General features: G+C 42.0%; 1 protein-coding gene across 3 annotated transcripts in view; it reads left to right on the top strand.

Annotated features, from left to right (window-relative positions):
* The window catches only part of LOC117947113 (ephrin type-B receptor 2-like), a 55,262-nt gene extending 45,160 nt beyond the window's left edge, over positions 1 to 10,102 (top strand). Inside the window, exons 9-16 of one of the 3 annotated variants that reach the window (XM_034875738.1) lie at positions 1,006 to 1,073; positions 1,183 to 1,302; positions 1,651 to 1,898; positions 2,907 to 3,122; positions 3,500 to 3,649; positions 6,820 to 7,013; positions 7,113 to 7,268; positions 9,721 to 10,102. In XM_034875738.1, the coding sequence (XP_034731629.1) occupies positions 1,006 to 1,073; positions 1,183 to 1,302; positions 1,651 to 1,898; positions 2,907 to 3,122; positions 3,500 to 3,649; positions 6,820 to 7,013; positions 7,113 to 7,268; positions 9,721 to 9,829 (1,261 nt within the window). In that variant the 3' untranslated portion in view covers positions 9,830 to 10,102. Of the gene's footprint in view, positions 1 to 1,005; positions 1,074 to 1,182; positions 1,309 to 1,650; positions 1,899 to 2,906; positions 3,123 to 3,499; positions 3,650 to 6,819; positions 7,014 to 7,112; positions 7,269 to 9,720 lie in introns of all 3 variants that reach the window. The other 2 variants (XM_034875737.1, XM_034875736.1) reach the window with 2 other exon arrangements.
* The last annotated feature ends 3,475 nt before the right edge of the window (positions 10,103 to 13,577 follow it).

Below are 13,577 nucleotides of genomic sequence, written 5' to 3'. Positions count from 1 at the left end.
TTAATGCAATATCTACATTTCCCATTATCAGCAACCATTCATCCAATGTTCCAAAGGCACATTTTGTTTACTAATCTGGTATTGTTTAAAAAAACTAACTAAGAAAACATTAAACAACCCTTTTGCAATTATCTAAGCACATAATGTAATCTGGAAACTGCTCCCCCTTTTAAAAAAAACAAGGCAATTTATCTCAGCTGGGATTCTGTCTATAATGGAGTCCAATGGAAATTTGTGAGTGACCCCGAACTTTTGACCGGTAGTGTTTATATATATAAACTGTACGTATATAAATCTTTCGGTTCAGGCACCGTATCATGTTGATAACAACATTAAAATGAGAAAAATAATTAAGATAACATTTAGAATAGATACAAATTTCAGATTAATTGTGTTTTATTGCAAGATAACTATGACATTAATGCAATTTATCGTTTCATTTGACAGCACTAATTATTATTATATAATTTAAATATTATTATTAAGGCAGAGGCTTATTGGGAAATCCAGTAGATTCCAAGTTTCAGGAGAAGGCATCCAGTTGGATCCAGTGTGTGTCCAGAGGTAGTGTTCCAAAATCCGGCGCCTTGTGTGAAGGCAGGTGTAGCCCCTTCTCAAAATGTAGGTAGTAATCACCAGATCCTCATCACATCAGGATCCGTTCATATGCACATCTTGTTAAAAAGCCATGCAACTGGGCAGCCGGAGCGCAGTCTGTGGGCACTGGGCTTAGGAAGCGGAGGGTTCGCTGTATCGCCACTAGTGCATGTGTATAGGTCCCTACTGCACATTGCCTTTAACTCACAGTCAAAATCACAAGGGTGCACAACCAAACAAGGCAAGAACGAAACGTATTCAATGCTATGAAAGCGCACTGTTGTGTGCCCATATAAAAACATTCCTAACTCAAGGTCCACTGAGCAGCTTTAACCCATGGCAGCTGGTCTTCATTAGTGGATAGAGATTGATCTGTTGACACGCAAGTCTCTGTGTCTTTGTCCGCAGCAGGAGAAGTCCCGAAAGACCAGAGTCGGAGTACACAGACAAACTCCAACATTACACCAGTGGTCACAGTAAGTAACACAGCATGTTGTTATTGGATAGACTGGCAGCCATTACCGCTGATGTTCCTCTTATTGGTGTTGGCGTGTAGCTGTTGCTGTCTCCTCTGTCTCTCTGTTGAAGTGTCGCCAGGAATGAAGATCTACATCGACCCCTTCACGTATGAAGACCCTAATGAAGCGGTCAGAGAGTTTGCCAAGGAGATTGACATTTCCTGTGTCAAGATTGAACAAGTTATTGGTGCAGGTAAGGACTCACCTTGCATGAAAAAAAGGAAAGTATATCAGGTATCATTAAAGCAAGCGGGGAAGGGAACTCAGTTCTGTCCTGTTCAGTTGTCACAAGGGGACATTTCAAGGAACTCCTATTTCACTGGTTGGAAGTCTTCCGCAGGGGACTAGATCAGGGAATGCCTTGCCATATCCATTCAACATGTTGTATTACTGCCTAACAAGATAAGAACACAGAATTGCTGGGAAGATTATGTCAAAGAGATAGTGATAATTGTTTAGTTACTTGAGTCATTTTTGAAGAGGTGTGTTTTGTTTAACATTTACTTTCCACTGATTGCTGTCATGTTGCTGTCAGGTGAGTTTGGGGAGGTGTGCAGTGGAAACCTCCGGCAGCCTGGGAAGAGAGAGGTCCTGGTGGCTATTAAGGCGCTGAAGGCGGGCTACACCGAACGCCAGAGGCGGGACTTCCTGAGCGAGGCATCCATCATGGGCCAGTTCGACCACCCTAACATCATCCATTTGGAGGGGGTGGTGACCAAGAGCAGCCCTGTGATGATCATCACCGAGTTCATGGAGAACGGCTCCCTCGACTCCTTCCTCAGGGTAAAGGAGACACACTAGAGAATGATAAATTTGTCTCCCAGCCACTGGTCATGGGCATCTTGTGCATTTCACTGCACCTGATGCAATACCGACATTTTTTTTATTGCAAAGCACAGACTAGAAAGTTTTCAATATGTGTTACACTCTGCTAATGGCTCTAAGTGGCTGCGTATTGCAATATTAATAAATGATATATGAAAAAACAGTTACTTCTATAATTATTGTTAAATTACTTTATTTTGCGTTTTTTAACATATTCCGGGTGCTGTGTTTGGAACAGGAGCTGTTAAATGAATGGTATAATCGGCTGCCACTGGGTAATGTTAAGGCACACCTGCTGGGCTCTGTCATTCGGCTGCGGATCATTATTTTCATCTTTACCAGGGACAAGGCACCGTTGTTTGTCTGCTGTCTCAAAATCAACAATGCTCAGTGTCCTCTGTGTCCTCGGGAAGGCTTTGGCCTTTGGCGCCATGGCACATCCTTCCTGTAGCCGTCTTGCAACATCATTCCCATCTGCAGTCACAAATCATACATTTCCTATTCAACGAACATTTCAGTAAACAATGTGTTCAAGCAAAGGTCATATTTCATAATTGATCACAGCTAAGTTTGTGGCAATTTTTTGAGGAAAAAGAGTCCCTGGACATATGAAATTAAAATGTTAAGGTATAGCTGGGCAATATGTCAATATTATATCAATATTGTGATATGAGACTAGATATAAGCTTAGGTTTTGGATATCCTAATATCGTAATATGCCATAAGTGTTGTCTTTTCCGGATTTTACAGGCTGCATTACAGTAACGTGATGTCCCCCGACTGTTCTATCATCTATTGTTTGCATTTAGCCATTATATCCATGATACTGATGATTATTTATCAAAAATCTCATTGTGTAAATGTTTTGTGAAAGCACCAATAGTCAGCACCACAATATCATTGCAATATATTATCCTATTTCTATTGTTCAGCACTAAGTCATTTGATGTTTTTTTTATCTTCCAGCAAAATGATGGGCAGTTCACAGTGATCCAGCTGGTGGGAATGCTGCGGGGCATAGCAGCAGGCATGAAGTACCTGTGTGACATGAACTATGTCCATCGAGACCTGGCAGCTAGGAACATCCTAGTCAACAGCAACCTGGTGTGCAAGGTGTCGGACTTCGGTCTGTCCCGCTTCCTGGAGGATGATACTTCGGACCCCACGTACACCAGCGCTCTGGTGAGCCTGCATCACGACTGGTGGACTCTCACGCAGAGGCACCATAATGTTGGAAACCAAACGCCGGAAATACCAACTATGCTAGTCAAAGTATTAAAATGGCTATTAAAAGTAGTTAACAAGCACAGTATCTGTATTCAAGTGTGTGATCCAACCCTGAAACCTACATGAGTCTTCTGAAAGGCACTCAAAGTTCCTAGGAAAGCTACCCCTAACCCTAACCCTAACCCCAATCAGGGAAATGGGGTAATGGGGTGAGTGCAACTGCTCTGATGTTACGGGGTGTAACCCTAACCCTTACAATACAAATGATGAGGACAATAGGTTTGTGAAAAGCATCAGTGATCACTCCTAACCTCCCACTTGTTTTTTTTTAGGGAGGGAAGATTCCCATCCGCTGGACGGCTCCAGAGGCCATCCAATACAGGAAGTTCACCTGGTCCAGTGATTGCTGGAGCTATGGTATTGTCATGTGGGAGGTGATGTCATATGGAGAGAGGCCCTACTGGGACATGAGCAATCAAGATGTGAGTAAAGCGTAGAAAGGTCATGGAGCCCCATGGCATCTAGTTTTAAGCACTATCGACCAGAAGGAAGAGCTTTAGAGCCAACTTATTTTTTTATTAATTTATACTCCTTATTGATCCCAAATGTGGAAATTGCAATTTACAATCTGTTGTTATTACACACTACACATATGCCTAAAATACACACAATGGGGGGGGGAGGGGTTTGGTGCCTTGGCAGTGTCCAGAAGGTGAACTGGCTTCTCTCCAGCTACCAGTCCACACTCCAAACTTCAGTCCGTACGGGACTTGAACCAGTGTCCATTTAGACTGAGCTACTGCCATCCTCAATACATACAGTGCTGCTCATGAGTCTGGAAACCCCTGCTTAAATTGATTAAAAGGAGAAATAAAAAAAAAAATCATCTTTTGGAAATTGATCTTAATGATCTTAATTAAAAAATTAGGAAAAATCCAAGCTTTAAGGACACACATTTTCTTATTGAATAAATAATATATCATAAATAAATGTTTTGTTGTGTTTTGGGGTTTTGTTGGGGGTTATTTTCCCCCGTTTGGCCTTCCCTGTGTTTGTTTCTTGGTTTTCTCCCCGGTCCTGTGTGGTTCTGTCTTGTGATTCCCGGTAAGTGTCTGTTTGTTCTACTTCCTGTTATTTTGATAGTCAGCTTCCTGTCTTGTCGTGTCTAGTCTTGTCTAGCTTCACTTTGTTTCTCTGATTGTCCAGCCCCGCCCTAATGTGACCCACCTGATGTCTCACCTGTTCCACGTTACCTCATTACCTCCTGTATTTAACCCCAGTGTTTCCTTTGTCTCTTGTTGGGTCATTCTAGTTTTGTTTGCCTGTTTGCCGTTGTCCTGCGAGCTGTCAGCCTTGCCGTCTCCCCGTGTGCTTACCTGTTTTGTTTTCCTAGTCGTGCCTTCTTATTCATCTGCCCGCATGCCTACCTGTGTTCCTCGTCATCCGGCCTGCAGTCCTGTCATTCCCTGTGAGTTTTTTCCCACGCATTTCCCCTGTGTCCTGCTCACCTTCTACTGTGCCTGCGTTTGGCTGTGGAGTGTTTTTTGGACTCCACCCTTTGTTCCTTGTGTTTTTGGACTTTTGTCAATAAATCATTCCTGCCTTGCCTGCCTACTCTGCGTTTGGGTCCTCCTTATGCCGTACCGTGACATGTTTCTCCTTAATATACAGGGGGGATGAGTATACACCCCCTATGTTAAATTCCAATAGGAGCAGGCAGCTGTTTATCATTAAAGGCCAGTGATTTTATGGATAAAGTTCCCTTGGCCTTTGGAATTGAAATTTCGTCCTCTGTATCTAATATTCTTACTGTTGTCTTTGTCGCTGTATTCAATAGAATTCTTTGAGTCTTGGTAGACCTATCCCCCTCTGCCTTTTGGCAGCTGGAGAGTTTCTAACCTAATTCTAGGTTGTTTACCTGCCCAGATAACCCTTGATATTATTTTGTTCCAGGTCACATGCTATGTTTGAGGGACCTCTACTGGTAGGGAGTTAAATAGATAGGAGCCTAGGTAGAACATTCATTTTGATTATTTCAATTCTCGTCTTAAGATCTAGCGGCAGAGTAGCCCATCTTCCCATGTCTTTTTGTATCTCTTCATTATTTAATATTTAAAATTTTGTTTATATAATTTAGACAATCCTTTAGTGATGGAGTTTCTTTGGGTTCCAATCAAGATGATATGAATCCTGAATCTCTTTTGATGAGTGTAGTTAAATTGTAGTATCTGTGTTGATATATTAACTTTACATCTTGAGAGGTGCCTTTACGTTTTTAAAGGTTTTATCAGTTCAGGGAGTGATTTGTTGGGTTTTTCTAAGAACGCTATGACATTGTCAACAAAAAGTCAAATTTTGTGTTCTATTCCGTTCACCATTACTCCCTCCAGTTCTTCGTTCTGACGAACTGCTTGTGCCAACGGTTCTACAAAAGAGCAAATAAAGTGGGTTACAGGCAACAACCCTGTCTGGCAGATCGTTTCAAGTTGATTTCATCAGTCAGACTTACATTTATTTTAATTTAGGCAGTGGGTTTTTGATATAGAGTATTTACGCTTGTTCTGATTACTGTTAAGATCAAATCATAGCACTTGATACAAAAATCTCCAATTCACACAGTCAAATGCTTTCTCCGCGTAGATGCTTTCTAATTTAACGCTTTTTCTGTTGTGCTTCATCTAGGATATGCAACGTTCTTCTGATATTGTCCTGCGTTTGCCTTCCGCCTTTTTTAATTCCAAAGGCGAAGGGAACTTTATCAGGATACATAGTATCCTGATCCATGAAATAACTGGCCTTCAAAATAAAAATCTGCCTCCCTCTATTGGAATTTAACATAGGGATGTGTATGCTTATGCCCCCTGTATTTTAATGAAGAAAATGTATTTATTTCTAATACATTATTCATTCACAAAGAAAATTGGTGTGCTTAAATGTTGGATTTTTTTCATTTTTTAAATAAGGCGTTAAGATCTATTTCCAACAGAAGATTATTTTTTAATTCTTCTTTTTACTCAATTTAAGCAAGGCTTCCTATACTCATGAGCAGCGCTTTATATATTTTAATCAAAGCAAAGAAAAGCCCTTTGCTGCCTGTTGTTTCTTTTCATGTCTTTATATGTCGGCTGAGTCCTGCAGCGGCCCAGGTTTGAATCCAACCTGCTGCTAAAATCATCTTTAAAAAATATTTTAAAAGGCAGTTTGCAGTGCTGATGAGCTGGCTGTGACAAATTTTCCTCCCTTTTAAAATGCACTTTAGTTTAACAGTTTATTAAGTCTACGTCATTTATTTCACACATTACATTTTTTATTATGGGAATTCAAAATTAAATTAAATTAAAAAAAAAGTATAGTATGTTATTTATAATTACTAATTAAAAAATGTAATTAATCTAATTGGATTAAAATGACATCAAATGAAATATCATAAATGATGTTCAAGCAATAGTGCATCGTTATGAATATTATGTCTGTGTGTGTGTGTGTGTGTGTGTGTGTGTGTCTGTCTGTGTATATTGTGTCTGCGGTGTCTGTGTCTGTGGGTTTGTTTGTTTGTTTGTTTGTTTGTGTGTCTGTGTGTGTGTGTTTGTGTGTCTGTCTGTGGTTCTGGACTGACTCATGTTCTGAGACTCCATGTTGTACCTACTTGCAGGTTATCAACGCCATAGAGCAGGACTACAGGTTGCCCCCCCCTATGGATTGTCCCAGTGCGCTGCATCAGCTGATGCTTGACTGCTGGCAGAAGGACCGCAGCAGCCGGCCCAAGTTCAGCCAGATAGTCAGCACCCTGGACAAGATGATCCGCAACCCCAGCAGCCTCAAGGCCATGACGCCGCTGTCATCAAGGTAGGGGGAGGAAAGCCCCTCCAACACTAGCACTGGGACTGGCCCACCGCCTCGCTGACCAACTTTTTGTTCTTGTTTTGTCTTTGTTGTCTCCACCAGTGTTCACCTACCTCTACTGGATCGCACCACTCCAGACTTCTCCTCTTTTAGCACCGTGGAGGAGTGGCTGGATGCCATTAAGATGGGCCAGTACAAGGAGAACTTTGCCAACGAAGACTTCAGCAGCTTTGATGTTGTGTCTAAGATGACTATGGAGTATGTTGCTTACTTCCAATATTCCCTGTAGACCAGACAGATGACACACATTTGCTGATACTGATCACCATGGTCATTGCTAGTTAGTTACATGTGATTTCAAACCTAATGCAGATGCAAGGGCTCCTAGTTTGTAGAAGAACCAAATATCTTATATCCATGTCTTCAAATTATAAAATTACTTTGGTACCACAAATTTTTTCCTAATTCCATCCCTCTATTTCAGCGCGAGGACATAGATTGATTGAAATGTAAAATAAAACAGATCGGGTCATACAGAAAATAATATTACACAGCATAGAAAGCATTAGGCTACATTAATAACAAACTCTTGGTCATTTTTTTGTCCTTTTTACATACAAAGTATCATAAAAAATACAGTTTCTTTCTGATACAGTTATTTAAAATTATATTATTATTTCAGGCATATTTCTTTAATTTACTCCAAAATGATAATACTCATTAAGTAAATTAAAGAAAATGAAAAAGGAAAACTAAGAAAGAATAAATATCTAAATAAATGAATGATACCCGTCTCTGTATAAAAAACTACATTTTACACCACAGACGGAAACACAAAAACACACCTTTACAGATTTGAAATGGACATTTATCTATCATTTTAGGGTGGCAGTAGCTCAGTCCATAGGGAGTTGGGTTGGGAACCGGAGGGTCACTGGTTCAAATCCCCGTATGGACCCAAAAAGTTGGGAGCGTGGATTGGTGGCTGGAGAGATGCCAGTTCACCTCCTGGGCACTGCCAGGTGCTCTTGAGCAAGGCACCGTACCCCCCGACCGCTCAGGGCGCTGGTTCAGCTGGCAGCCCACTCACTCTGACATCTCTCCATGTGTAGTGCATGTATAGGTCCTGAGCATGTGTGTCTATTTCAGGCCTGTGTGTGAGTACTAACAAAAAGTGTGTACACAGAGTGTAGTGCAGTAATTTCCCCATTGGGGACTAATAAACAAATTATCTAATTATCTATTATCTATTATCAGTAGTTGATCATTTTTGCTTTATACATGAAATGTGCTGTCTTAATTTGAACCAGGTCTGCCATCTTTGTTACTTGTAACTGTATGAAAATGTAAATGGTATGAACCCCACACCCAGCATTAGAAATGATTCACATTGCTCTTTTCTGTAGAATAAAAAGTTTGTTTAATAAACTTTACTCTATTGCAGCCAGACAAGCCAGACCCACATCCAGATGTTGGGTCTGGGAACTCACCATTGGCAGGGCTCAATCCGAGGGGCGGGATAAACTGTTGTCTTTCAAATTCCTTCTGCACACAATGGGATAGCCCTACAACCAACCAGAGCAGCGCTGGCTGATAGATTAAACTTTTGCCGGATCATGTCGGCAAAACTCCGAGCACATCTTCATTTTTTAGGAATGACTTCAGTGCTTAACTCCAAGTCTTCCAGAGTTGCAGACTAAGCTGATTCAAAAGGCTGCTGTTCTTCTGTGTTTATAAGTAGCAGGGAATTCACGCTGAACCGTCGCCACTCTGCCGTCATACGTTAAGCCCGCCCACTGACTCTATACACGGTGTGATTGGCCTGACGAGAATTAGTTTTTTCCAGCTTGCAAGCCAACAGAAAGTTGCTAGATTGACCGTGGCTGCTAGGGTGCGTCTAGATTTGTAGGCTAGGCCTACTGTCCTTTGCGGCCTTATCATTCTAAGACTATCTTTTATTCTTTTGGCATTTCTGCCTTATCTTGTTAGGAAAGGCAGGGCTGTGGTACGGACTAACGTGGACTGCTGTTATTGAGAGTCAATACTAAACATAACTACACCGAAACTTTACGTCAAAACATAGCTTGGGGGGAGGAGGGGAGGGGTGTTTATATGCAGGTGATCCCTGAGTACTGTCTGAATATTTTCCAGTCATGGGTAAGTGGCATAACTAGGGGCGAAAATCTCTTTGCGTCCACTCGCTGCTGCCTTGTCAAGCAGTCCTGCAAACCTCACAACCACATAGGTTGTTTATCCCTGCCCTCTAATACGACCCACAGGGTCGACATGTTTAAACCAGAGAAGGCAAGGGATGTGGTTTTAAACACGCTGTTAACGTTGCGAAACAGTCACAGTTTGATTAGGTTTAGTCACCAAAACTACTAAGTAGGTTGTTTGGGTTCAAATTAGTACATTTGTTACTTCACACGCGTGACGCAGAACGAGAAGCGGAACATGGCACAGTTCTGTTTTTTTTCCCATAAAGTAAAAAAACAAACTTTGTTTGACGCTCATATACTTCACCTTTCAGCATCATTCATCAGAATGGTGCTGGAACATACGACTTACGTGGTTGTTTTTCAGTGGGGAGGCCAGTCTGTGTTTTGTAGCTACTCTAACATCATATTTTATAAGTGTCAGCATCCAGAAAACAGTCAAATGTTAGTCTTACAGATTCCTGACGTGGAACTGACAAACAATTTCTCCTCAGGGACATCGTCAGAGTGGGAGTGACGTTAGCCGGCCACCAGAAGAAGATCCTCAACAGCATCCAGTCCATGAGGGCCCAGATGAACCAGATCACTTCAGTGGAGGTGTAATCCGGTAGCCCAGGAGCCCACATGCTCTGTTTACATTAGGACCGCTGTGAGGACACAGACTGAGACTTCAACCCCAACGTTGCATTGGTTCCTTGCTCATTCTGTTTATTGGCTCTGAGGCTGAACTGAAGTGAAGAGATTTGCCCTTTAAACGGTCAACTTATATAGCAATGTCCGTGCTGTTAGAAGCTGCAGACATCTGAATCACAGAACCACCAATCTCTTAAACCAGTGACTTTAAAGGTCCCATGACATGGTGCTCTTTGGATGCTTTTATATAGACCTTAGTGGTCCCCTAATACTGTATCTGAAGTCTTTTCTATTGACCTTAGTGGTCCCCCTAATACTGTATCTGACGTCTCTTTTATATAGACCTTAGTGGTCCCATAATACTGTATCTGAAGTTTCTTTTATATAGGCCATAGCGGTCCCCTGATACTGTGTCTGAAGTTTCTTTCCCAAAATCCAGCCTTGGTGCAGAATTACAGCCACTAGAGCCAGTCCCACAATGAGCTTACCTTAGTATATGCCATTTCTGAGTCTGTAGCTTTTGAGGAGAAGGGGGGCAAGGTGGAGGCTGGGGGTGTGTCCTTGACCAACTGCCACTTTGCTCGTTTGAAAGCCATGATGTCTCTCTCTCAAGGGTGGGGCAAATTTTCTGGGAGGGGAAAGCACAGAAAGGGGAGGTAACTAGATTCCAGATGGGCCCATCTGAGCTTTTAATTTTCTGAAAGGCAGAGCAGGATACCCAGGGCTCGGTTTACACCTTTCACCATTTCTAGCCACTGGGGGACCTGATATTAATGTTTAAAAACCTCAAGGGAATTTTCATGCCATGGGACCTTTAAACAAAAATCCCGTGGTAGCTGCTCATCTGAAAATGCCATGACTATTTACATTTTTAAAAAGCCAATCTGCGAGGAAATGCACGTCAGCCGCCTGAAAAGGACCATATGCAAATGTTGACTGGCTCACACTGTCGGTCGTTCACTGTGACTTCACTGAGACTGTGTACAGTTGCTATAGTCTGGGGCAGGACACAAAGTCTTCTTAGTCCTGGTGTGTGTGAGGAAAAAGGGACGATTTTGTTGTTGTTCGGTCATCAACTTGCACAGATAAACAGACTTTATTTTGTCATAGACCCCAACAAAAGCTTCAATGGGGTTTATTACTGTCTATTTACCACTCCACCTCTAATGTGCAATCTTTGAGAGTTTTAAAATATTTCCATTTATAAAATAATCTCCCAGGTCAACTGTGTGTTTTTAAAATGTCACTGAATTGCACTCACTGTAGATACGATCTCATGTTTACAAGATTGGTATCTCACCTGATACTTATTTGTCTGATCCTGTGTATCTGCATATCTCTTTCAAATCAATCACATTCATTGCACTTTACGGAGCATAGCCTTTAGCATTTAGCCAAACCTCTGCGTGCCCATTCTTAACAGGGACTATCACAACAACCTTCAACATCTGTTCCTATGGCTGCATTGATTAAATAGACTACTGATTTCATCATAATGACAAGATCTGCAGAGAAAACCATTTTATTTTTTGCAAAATGACTAATACCTCAATGGGAAGGGCAACATTGTTTGCCTGTAGCTTCCAGACCCATTACACATCAACATCACTGGTACAACCCATCTGACTGTTTTTGTGGCTGTGTGATTGTTGGCCGCTGTGGTTCAGGTTGATCAGGTTTGGGCAGCTAAAGGTGCTTGGCTTCCTGGACAGTGTTATGGTACTAACTTTTCTGCGTGTGACAGACATCACAACTAACAGGACCATTAGAGCTTTAAACAGAGACAGTCTTTACAGGAAAAAAGGCATTTTGACCTACTTCAAAATGAGTGTTCATCCTCTCATGTTATCCGTAGGACACACCGGTCCTCTGACTCTGTTTGGATTATCCGTCCATGTCCTTCATCAACTGAGGTGAGGGATTCTAAAAGGTACACTTTGAGAACTCTATTATGTTAAATGTAAATGGACTGTTTTTATATAGCGCTCATCTAGTCTAAATGTATAATCAAAGGGACCAGGCCAAGGCGATCAATCTACCACTGAGCCACAGCCACCTTTTTTAAAAAGGTACAAATATGATAAAACTACGTTTTTTTATAAATGGTATGACAATAATGTATACCTCACAGGCCATAGCAATCACTTCTCACCTCGGGCCATGTCATGTCTAATTGAGGATTGTTTGGGGTTGAGGCATTTGGCATGTTACACCATTTCTTTCTACTGCACTAGCACAAAGCACAGGTTTAGCCACTCAATCTGATGTCGGCCTACTGTACACAAGTCAAAACCCATAGAACCTGCTCCTGTTTGTGAGTGATCAGACTGGCCTCAATTCATATGAGGTACAACACTCCTGGTTTTAATGACAGCGTCCAAATGAACCCCTAAAGCCATCACATTATCTTCCAGCGGACAGTTGAGTTCCATTACATTACATGTCATTTACCTGATGGTTTTATCCAAAGCAACTTACAAATGCTGAATATGCCTGCCAACTTGGCAGGCGACCACTCTACCACTAAGCCACAGCCGCCCCGTCAGGGCCGTTATCCAGGTGATCTTCCCACTCAGCATGCTGTTAATGATGAAACAGCCTTGCCTTTATCACCACTGAGTCAGTTTACAGGTCAGACCTTAGGGAGGTGGAGTTCCTTCCATGCTTCTTTCCAAAGTCCACTATCATCTCTTTAGTCTCACTGACATTCACAAGCAGGTTGTTGTCCTAGTTTTCTTTCAGGTGGGCCTTTCATGTTGTCTGTGATCAGGCCCACCACAGATGTGTTGTCAGCAAACTTAATGATGGTGTTGGAGTTGATTGGCAAAAGGAACATAGCCCTGGGGTGCTCCGGTGTTAGGATGAGGGTGGAAGAGGTGTTTCCGCCCACCCTTACCAGATGGCTCCGCCTGTCGGGAAGTCAAGGATGGAGGAACTATGTTGTTAAACCTGGACTCTATTTTCCCATTTTGTAATGTCTAGTGACTAATGGGACCATTTTGAATTGGTCTAGTATTGCGGTAGAGTCTTTTACGGCAATTGCGCACTAATAGCATAAGCTTACCTCTCTTCGCTATCACTCTTGAAACAAAATTTTTTCTTTAGGGAAACGTGCTAGTAAAGGATTTTTTGCGGTCCGACAGTAGTCATCCAGGCCCAAATTAACACATATTTCTGGGGTTTCCCTTCCTGTAGTTCTATTTTGCAAAATTTGCTGCTCTGCTTACATTGTAGGCTGCTTCTTTATAATTGACAATGTTTTCAGATTGCATTCCTAATTTCTAAGCTGCAGTGTGTGTGTCTGTGGCATTGCGGATGGTTATGGTACTTCATGGTTTCTTGTTGGGGAATGATAGAACTGTAGTTTTGGGAACAGTTTCTGTCGGTTCACAAATCTAATCTACAACAGACTCAGTGAATCCATTGATGACATTGATGATGTTGACAGTGGTGTCCTGGAACGTGCTCCACACTGCGTTGTGTAGTGTAGACAGTAGCGTGGCCTCTGATTGGCTTGACCGTTTCCAAACCTCACATGTCACTGGGGGCACGAGTAGTAGTTTGTTTACTTACTTTGACCTCAACAAGATGGCCGCATGGTCGCTCTTCTCCATCACGGGTAGCAATTTTCCTCAGTAGCCGTTTTTCGAATGGTGTATAGCAGATGCACAAAGACACTGTACTAAACCGTATGTATGCATGGTATGCATACATAGAT

This window comes from Etheostoma cragini, chromosome 7, assembly GCF_013103735.1.
Source record: "Etheostoma cragini isolate CJK2018 chromosome 7, CSU_Ecrag_1.0, whole genome shotgun sequence".
NCBI lineage: Eukaryota > Metazoa > Chordata > Actinopteri > Perciformes > Percidae > Etheostoma > Etheostoma cragini.
The sequence above is the reverse complement of the archived record's forward strand: the minus strand, read 5'-3'. Positions and strand labels throughout refer to the sequence as shown.